General features: G+C 35.6%; 1 protein-coding gene across 1 annotated transcript; it reads right to left on the bottom strand.

The window, feature by feature from the left end:
- Window positions 1-4,538: 4,538 nt before the first annotated feature.
- LOC103781423 (contactin-5-like) lies at window positions 4,539-8,903 on the bottom strand. The gene is made up of 4 exons (XM_008949141.1): window positions 8,721-8,903; window positions 8,180-8,292; window positions 6,364-6,532; window positions 4,539-5,081 (listed from the first exon to the last, which is right to left on the bottom strand). Exons 1-4 carry the CDS (start codon window positions 8,887-8,889, stop codon window positions 4,978-4,980), a joined length of 555 nt encoding a protein of 184 aa, XP_008947389.1. The 5' UTR covers window positions 8,890-8,903; the 3' UTR covers window positions 4,539-4,977.
- Between the last annotated feature and the right edge of the window lie 350 nt (window positions 8,904-9,253).

Consider the following 9,253-nt stretch of genomic DNA (forward strand, 5'->3'; position numbering starts at 1 on the left):
GTGGGTGCCTCTCAACAGCTGCACAAAGTGAAATTTTAAAAGAATATCAGAAGGACTATTATGTTTTGCTATCCTGTCTTAAAAAGTCGCTTTTGTAGAAGATAAGAGATGGTGTCATTATCAAATGGAAATGCTTGCTCAGCCAAGCATCAGAGTGACGCAGCTTAGAGTAAAATTGTACTTGCTAAAGCTTTGACCCAGATCTGCTTTCAGTATCTTTTTATTCATGTTTTCTGTCACTGAAAGGAAATTGATGCGTTTTCTGATCTTATTTTCTGTACCATAATCAAAATATACTGAATACCTTTATTTGTGATTAACACATATAGTGCCTGCTTTTGCTATTCATCTGGATAATTGTATCTTTCAGAAAGACTATCTTATGGTTTTATTCTCTGGTGGTTTTTTTTTTTTTTTTTTTTTTTTTTTTTTTTTAAGAATTTATGAGTCTGAGCTTAAAAGTTACAAAAAACCCAACAACCCATATCAGAAATGAGGGTATTTTTCTCTAGCCAGACATATCTATTTCATCATAGTAAAGGATGAACCAAGGGGCATCACAGATTTCTTTATCAGTTTCTCCTGATGACTAGGTAGGTTTCTTATACAAGCTGGTGTGCTTAGTCAATAGTCTGACAACAGAAAAGGAGCACAGGAAGAAAGAATAGCTGTGCATCCAAACATCTGTGCCAGTTTGCTTAAGCAGCTGACCATTAGAATAAGTAGTGTGAATATTGAAATTGCTAGTGTACAATTTTCTATAGATTTTTCTTCTAGGCTTGTGAGTCTTTAATATACATAGACACTATCATTATCTTCTTTAAAGTATTAAAAACATGAACCACAATAAAGACAAAGTCAGTGCTCAGGTTTGTCTTTACTAGATTGCAAGAAAACTCTAAGAGCAAACTTAGGACCTATCTTTTTGGAAGCAGCCTGTGCGTCAGCCTGCTTAGGGAGGCTGTCTGTAAAAGTCTAAAGCCAACCAACCTATTGTAATAAAAAGCTGTTTATTTTCTCTTATCCTTGACATTGTTTTGTTCAAAACATAGGAAGCAATTAAGAAGGAAAATGTCTTTCATCTTCAGAGAAACTGAGATGGTGGTCATAAAAGGGCAAGAGTGGGTTGCAGTTTGGTAAGAAGTTCTGATAGGTTATGGATTTTCAATATGCACAGTTCTCCATGTCAGCAAAAACAGGTCATCACAGTTTTCTGTGACATTCATAACTAATTTAATGGACATCCTCTTATAATATGCTATTTAAGCCATACCCATTTTGTAATTGAAGTCTCAGTCCAAACGGTGACTGTGGCAATCTAGTTTTATTTCCAAAGTTGGCTTTTTGACTTTGTACTGTGTTGCAAAGTCATTTACTTGTATAGGTATGCATTTCATAAAGAAGTGTTTTGGTATTATTAAAAACTCAAACAAAATTATCAAAAAAGAAAGCTTTCTGAATCTTTCTGTTTCCAAAAAGGAAAACATTTGCTTCATCCATTATTAAATTTTTTCTCCAAAAGAGCGTGTGTACTTCTGAAAGCTTTTTTGCTGTAATTTATCACACAAGGTATTTAAAATATATGGCAAAGCAACTAAGTGTCTAAACCTTTCAATTGTACATGAAATGACCATACTGTGCTTTTGTGCCTGCACAGCCATGGGGTATTGGTGACACTTGAAAGAATGTTACACAGGCCAGGGAGGTCCCAGAAACTGTATATTACTTCAGTACATAGAGGATTGCCCTTGGTGGTTTCCTTATAAAGCATTTCTTTTCATGATTTTATTTCCCTTTTAAAATTCAGAGAGCTTTTATCTTTGAAGCTAATTTGAAGATTTATTTTGCCATTTTTGTTAGGTATAATTTCATACTGAGAGTTCCACCCTTTTTGTACCTTTCAGTTATTTAATTATATAAGTAATTTCTACTCAGGGAAACCAGCACATATGTGAAATTAAAATGATGCCAAAACCTATTTGAGTTTAATGGCTGTATAGTCCACACTCACTATTGCAGATTCATAATTTTCTTCTTGAAATTAATATAATTAAAAGATTGTTGATGCTGGGCTCCAGAATATTTGTGTCACCCTGTCGTCTATAAATATAATTCAGGAGCTGACAGGAGATAAGATAAAAGTCAATAAAAAGAGAATTATTTATTAAAAAGATCTAATGTTACAAGAACAGTACACAGGAACTATTATATTACTGTGTCTTCCACATTGTATATACCATTATATATAGCATATATACAGATTGTATACAATATATCTAACATTTTGATACGGGCCATGACAGTATCTTTCTTCTGGTCTGCAAAACAAAGTTTCCTTCTAATAATTTTTTTCCAAACAGATCTTGTGGCATTATACAAAAATACAGTCTCCTCAGTGATGCTAGACTGCACTATTACAATCTTCTACATGAAAAAGGAAAGAGCTTTCTTTTGCAACTAAAAAATAATATGTCATGTTAAGGAAACATCTTCTACAAAGTAACAAATAGGTAATACATAGGTACTTAAACATTTAAAACATGTTTATTAATATATTTAAGATGCAAAATACATATTCTGTTCATGTTGAATATAAAACATACCCCTTTTTGTCCCTGCAATACAACTACAGTACCTGATGGTCTGTTCAGTATTTCTATCTGTATCTTGATACTAGAGATCAAGACATATCTAGATGCAGCTCTATCTCCTCATCAGACTTTCATTCTTACAAAGCATAGCCATTTATTGTATTCAGAAAATTGGTTAACCAGAATGCTACCAGCAGCGACTGTAGCCTTTTTGAATACTCTGAAATAAAATGCATTGGCAAGCAACTGTATAAAAAATAGAGGAAATTATGCTTAACTGATTTATAAAATAGTAATTTTTCTTTTTGGTTCATCACTTTATTCTTGTTTATTTTAACCTTTCGAAAAATGATGGTTTGCTAACGCAAGTTCTCTGCACAGTAGAAATACTGCTGTGTTACAAATGACAGCAGGCAGTTTTTTCTATGACTTTGCTCTGTCAGCAAGGTACATTCCACCTTCCTGTCTTTGATCTTTTCCAGAAGCAGAGATACAGAAGGTCTCCTTCTGTCTCTTGTCTAGTCTGTGTTCAGCTAGCTATCCTGCCTTTGTTAATCTAGCAACATGGTGATGAAATAAATTGAAACCTTTTTTTTAAAATTATTTAAAATATTAGTAATAATTAGTATAAAGATTTGAGTTGAACCATCTCTGAAAATGTTACCAATCAAATGTTCAAAAGAAAGAAATAATAAGTCATCAGTCAGCTTTTTACCAAGCAAGCACTTTATCAAAGTTGTGCTTTCTTGGCTATTTTAAAGCTGCTAAGAAAGGGCACAGTTAGAGAGTACTAGCTAAATGTCAAGTATTATTTTGCTAGTGAGCTGGCAAAATAATAACATTTTAGACCCACAATCCATCCACCAAAATAGATTTGCATCAAAACTTTTACAGGGATGGACAACTAGATGAGCTATGCTATTAGGACTTGCCTGTTAAAACTCTTTTGACTTGATTTTTTCCAGACAAGAGAACGTTCATCCTAGACACAATCCCTAGACACATGGTAGTAAAACACCCTACCTTATAACACCATGCACACCATAAATGTACAAGCACACACACCATATACTCTGGGGATCATTTTGGTTCACAGGTGCCAATGTGTGGAAAGGCCTTCCAAAGTAGGAAGATTGTCCAAATTGTCTACTGAGTGAAAAATGGTTTGGTACAGCAAAAAGTGTGGATTAAAACTGATAACACGTAGTTCCTACAAGAATAATCTCTAGTGAGTTATAGAAATAATGCCAATTAGCTAAATAACTGGAATAATGCTCAGTAGCACTTATCCAAGTATTTTTTTCCAGACACAACATTCTCCAAAATATATCCTAGTGGAGTCTGTATATATGTGAATGATTACATTAAAAAAAAAGTTAATATGCTCTCCATAATATGCTTTCATATATACTTTCACTTGATTACCAAATATATATAAATCACAAAATCTTAGTAAAAATTTCACCTAGAGGAAAAACGAGAAGTTACAACTGAGAAGAGGTTGGAAAGGGTATGTTTATCTCCCTGCATTGCTTTATTTGTCCACTGAGCAGCCCAATGTATATAGTGTTTAAATGCCCAGTGGAGTTTTCATAGTTATATGCATGAGGAATTGATTTTTTATTTGTTATTGAAAATAAAGATTTGGTAGATTTGACATTAAATCATATGGTATTTGATAAAAAGCCAAACTTGCTTCCTTTTAAATTTGTGTTTAATCATTTTCTGTTTGCTTTGCAATAAAATAAATGGCTTTTCTGCTCCATTTTGCCACTTTCTGAGTGTGCTGTCTGGTATTGTATTGACAGTTCTTTTTGCTAATCAAATACATGTTCATACATTTTCAGAACAAATTCTCTGTAGTTTTGCAGCGGACCGTGTATCTAAACTGTATTTTTCTCTCATCTTAGTAGGAACAGCCAGCCATAGGGGTTGCAAGAAAAATATTAGACAAAAGTGTATCAAGCTTTGTTCTATTTTTAAAAAAGGATTTTTTTTCCCAAACCAAACATATGTACTGTACCAGACACCACTGTTTAAACACCGAATGATACATGACTGGCGTCACCAAAATTGAACATATTAAAAAAGTAAAATACATTTGACAGAAGTCACCTTTGCTTACAAAAGTTTATTACATACAATCTGCATATTTTTGGGCCAAGAAGTGTCCCCTCCCCAGAGGACATTTACAAATAAAAAAGAGAAAAAAACCTGATGAATTATTGACCATGTCTCCATCACTCCTCTAAGTGCACCACAGGCTTTTCTATGGGTCTTTAAGCATTAGCTTGGGTTTCCAGTTTCTCCACAGACATAAAAATCCAACCCTTGGTGTCATCAAGCTAAAGCAAACAAATAGCAACAACAACAAATTCTGCAGTCTTCACCATGAGGTTGAAGGAACCATCAGTGCCAACAGCAATGTAACAGAGGATGAGGAAGTGGACAAGACATGTAAGGTGGATTGAGCACTAGTTACTTTCCCTCCTGAAATTACAAGCAAAGTAATTAAGGAAAAAACAATGCAAAAGATTTTCAGTATATTTAGATACTAGATTTGCCCAAAGATTGTATTCTACTATGTTCAGCAAAAGCCTAACTTTTAGACAATGGATTTCCTTGAGAGAATCGCAATTACAAAATAGGGTCCCTATGCAGACATAAGGAAATTGGGGATTTTATGGTGATATCTACAGCAGACTACATGCTGGATCATCATACTCAGTCTCCACGAATAGGAAGTTCCATAAAGGTATGTGGTTTTATGCCTTAATCCTCAAAAAGAATTTGGCTGCAGAAGATGCCCTAAGTCACAACTACAAATATTCTTCCTGGATCAAAGAATGTAAGCTAGCCCTTGATCTTTATGTTTTGTTTTTTTTTTTTTTCTAGGGGAAAAAGTGGTCTTTTGCCCAGTAGTGTAGTAATGTCTTTAGATCACAGCGCTCCCTTAAAAAACTCTGCTATGAGGAAATTTGCCATGAGCTGGTGGTGGCAACAGGTCACAGGATGGGAAGGGAACTAGGCTGGATTTCTTTGGACCACAGCTGTCCTAAGTGGAATAGATCTGTGGTACACACTCTAATAAAAAATACCAGGTTAGAGGGAATGAAGCATTTTGTGGCATAGAGTTATGGCTCAAAAGATACGTGAACCAAGTATGCTATGGAGTAGGGGTTGGCATCTTCAGCATTCAGATGACAGCCCTGTAGATTGTACTAGACTAGATCTGAAGTTTGAGCCTGAGATTGAAGTTTCAGGCTCACATCTTTTGGCTATTACTCCTTCAGGACTAAAAAGCAACGTTTAGTAGACTTGTAAAGTGTTATCAGATAGTTAGAATTAAGACATCTTGTTGTGTTTAGGCAAAAGACAATGTTATTTTCTGGTTGTTCTTGTTGATATTCTTTCCTTTCTTGTGTAATATTTACACTTTAAACTCTTTCAACATATTGCAGCAACTGAGGAAATAGAAGCCAGATATCATCATTTTCTTCATGAAAATACATTACAGTCTAGTGGGACATGCCCCTTCCCGCGGCAAGGGGGTTGGAACTACATGAACTTTAAGACCCCTTCCAACTCAAACCATTCTATGATCTATGAAATGGCACTAGGTACCTTTGTTTCAGCTAAGAACTGAAGACTGTGATTAATGATTTTGTCTAATAGCTAGAGAATTGTGAGAACATTTTTTTCAGGTAGAGAATAACAGAGTTCATGAGCATTACCATAATCTCCACTCTTCCAAATAAAAGTGTAATCCTACCTGAAAAAGATGGAACTCTGATCTGGGGACTTGCAGTTCCATCTCCTCCTTCACTGACTGCACAGACCTCAATGATGTAGACACCAACATCAGGAAGAAGTACTACTGCAGAAGTTTTCTGTGTTTCTATAACTTGACTGTTGCTTTGGCCTTCTTGTCTAAATAATACCTGTGATCAACAGAGGAAACAGTGGTCATAGTGGTAATTACTGTTAAGTACAAGACATTTTATGTAGATAACACAGTCACTGAAATGTTAAGTGTTTCATGCTTTCATTAAGACTTTCTTGACATTACATTTGAACAGTCATCTGCTTTTACTCTCCCTTCCCACCAATGGTGTCAACACATTAGCAGCAAAGTATATTGGCAATTAATGAACATGAAAGGACATTGAATGTGATACAGAGTGAAGATATTGCATTTGGCCTCTCTAGCTTTGTGTGTTACGCATTTTTTTTTCTCCAAAATTTCTTCAAAATACATTTTGTCTTCCATTTGATGCAAACTCATATCCCCAAATTCATGTACATAGTCACATTTTAGGCTCAAGAACCCAAATGTAAAGAGAATGCCTTAAATAATATCCTTACTGGGTTCACCTTAGCTGGCTAACTAAACTGAGAATAGCTCAGATCTGTCCCTACATCTCCTGTGAAATTCAGTGCAAACTTGTGCTGCGTGGGAGGAAAGCAAGTGAATACACAGCTGTCTTTTTGGTACTTCTGTGAAAGAGTTTCTGTTCCCAGACAAAACTGAAAAGGTCAGAGAGGTGTTAAAAATGAAAGTAGACAACTCAACTTTTTCAGAATCTCATCTGTTCTGATAAAAGTTGGAGTAGTTTCTGTTCTATTTCACAGAATCACAGAATTGCTATGGTTGGAAGGGAACTTTAAGATCATCAAGTCCAACCATTATCTCACATCATATCCCTGAGCACCCTAGCTAGATGGCTTTTAAATACATCCAGGGATAGCGATTCAACCACTTCTCTGAGAACCCTGTTCTACATTTTTTCAATGTAGAATTTTTTTCTAATGTCTAACCTAAACCTCCCCTGGTGTAACTTAATACCATTTCCTCTTGTCCAGTCAACTGTTTTACATTTGAACGATTTTACACTTTCTTGGTGATACATCTTGATGTATCAGAGGGAATATCAGGTTGTAATCTATAGAAATGATCGTATATATTCTTAAAAAAAAAAACAGTCCCACATCTCTATGAAAGCATTCAAATAATTCTTCTTTGATTTGAAAGATTGCTGTGAATTCCACTGCTTTTTATGACTTGTTATTTAAGAATTAATCTGGATTTTACACTTTAAACTTCAAAACACTAAATGCCAGAAGTTACCATCACTGATTGTTGAACATCACCAACATGATCACAAAACAAGCCAAGGTATTTGTGTTTCTGCTCCATAAAAATATTAATTTTAATGTCATTTTAAGATGTCTAATTCTTCTGCATTTGTCTAAATCCTACTGCAGACAGAGTTAAATTGAAGTATTAGTAGGAAATTCATTGCCGGCTGGTCTTATCAATCATCAGTTCTGAGTTAGATATAATGAACTGATCTCCTTCGACGAAGCTTGCTCAACTTATAATCAGTAGCTGAAAATCACAGAACAGAAAATGTTGGGACATTTCTCTGTTTTCAATTTTGTTTATTGCTTTTCATGGTGAAAATGGATTGCAAGACAGTCTGTGTAGCATACTTACACACAAAAATGAGAAAGGAAAAAAACCCAACAAGGAAGATTACTAGTTGTTTGGAAGAGAGACAGGTGAGCAGGGAAGGGGAAGCACTGACCTTGTACCCCATTACATCAGACTCATTGGCTAGAGGTCTGACTGGCTCCCATCCAAGAGACACATGAGAGCCATCCTGTATCCACATAATATTGCCTGGTGCTTGGCTGGGAGCTGAGGAGAAAAAAATAACATGTACATAAATGTATTTTATAGGTAGCTTCCTTAAAGTCAAAATAATAATATTTCAGTCTTTCATGTCACTTAGAACTGGTTGTGTCTAGTTGGAATTCTAAAAGATTTTTTGTTGCATCAGAATTATTATTTTAGTAGTGTATTTACTCAGCCCACCCCCTGGGCTCCACAGAACTTATGAACTTGAACTCATTTTCCTCCCTTCTTTGTCAAAAGTGTTTCTAGGAAGATAGCCTTAGTTACGAATGCAAAGTCATATGATTTCATATCTAAATATCAAAGCAAAGCCGTGAATTGCAACTATACATGATTCCTGATTATTATACACTCTTATTAAAGGAAAACCTAAGAGGTTAGAGGTTGCTCCCTGAGTTCTCCCCTCGGGAAAATGTACTGAGATCACTTACGGGACTTCTTGGTTGCTGCACGCACAGCAGCGCTAGGCGGTCCGTACCCTGCAGCATTGTACGCCCTCACTGTTAGGTGATATAATGTGTTTCCTTCTAACCCTGTCAGGAGGATGGATGACTCATTTCCCTCAGTTTTGACCTTTTCTGCTGCTTCTTCCTGCTCCATGTCCTTCCAGTAACCAACCTGCCAATAAGCAACCAAAAGAAGGATTAATACAGGTATCTAGGAAGCCCACACTTCCAGAAGCTCATACTTGTTTGTGGGCGAATTCTTTTTCCCTCTACTGCAGTAAGCAACCCAGGATGAATCAATATAGGGCTATGGGCCAAAGGTTCTTAATTGCTAGCAAGATGTCTTCAAGAAATAAAGCCAGTATTGTAGTATGCTAATTGCTAACTTAGAGTAGAAACTGATGTCATACGAAAACATAGATACTAGAGAGGGGGGATAGAAAACTCAAGCTTGTACCTAATTAACAATAGCCGAAGATGGGAACTACTTGGAACTGTATAAAACTGGGCTATTTGGG

Source organism: Merops nubicus, unplaced genomic scaffold (genome assembly GCF_000691845.1).
Source record: "Merops nubicus isolate BGI_N331 unplaced genomic scaffold, ASM69184v1 scaffold26801, whole genome shotgun sequence".
NCBI classification, from domain to species: Eukaryota; Metazoa; Chordata; class Aves; order Coraciiformes; family Meropidae; genus Merops; species Merops nubicus.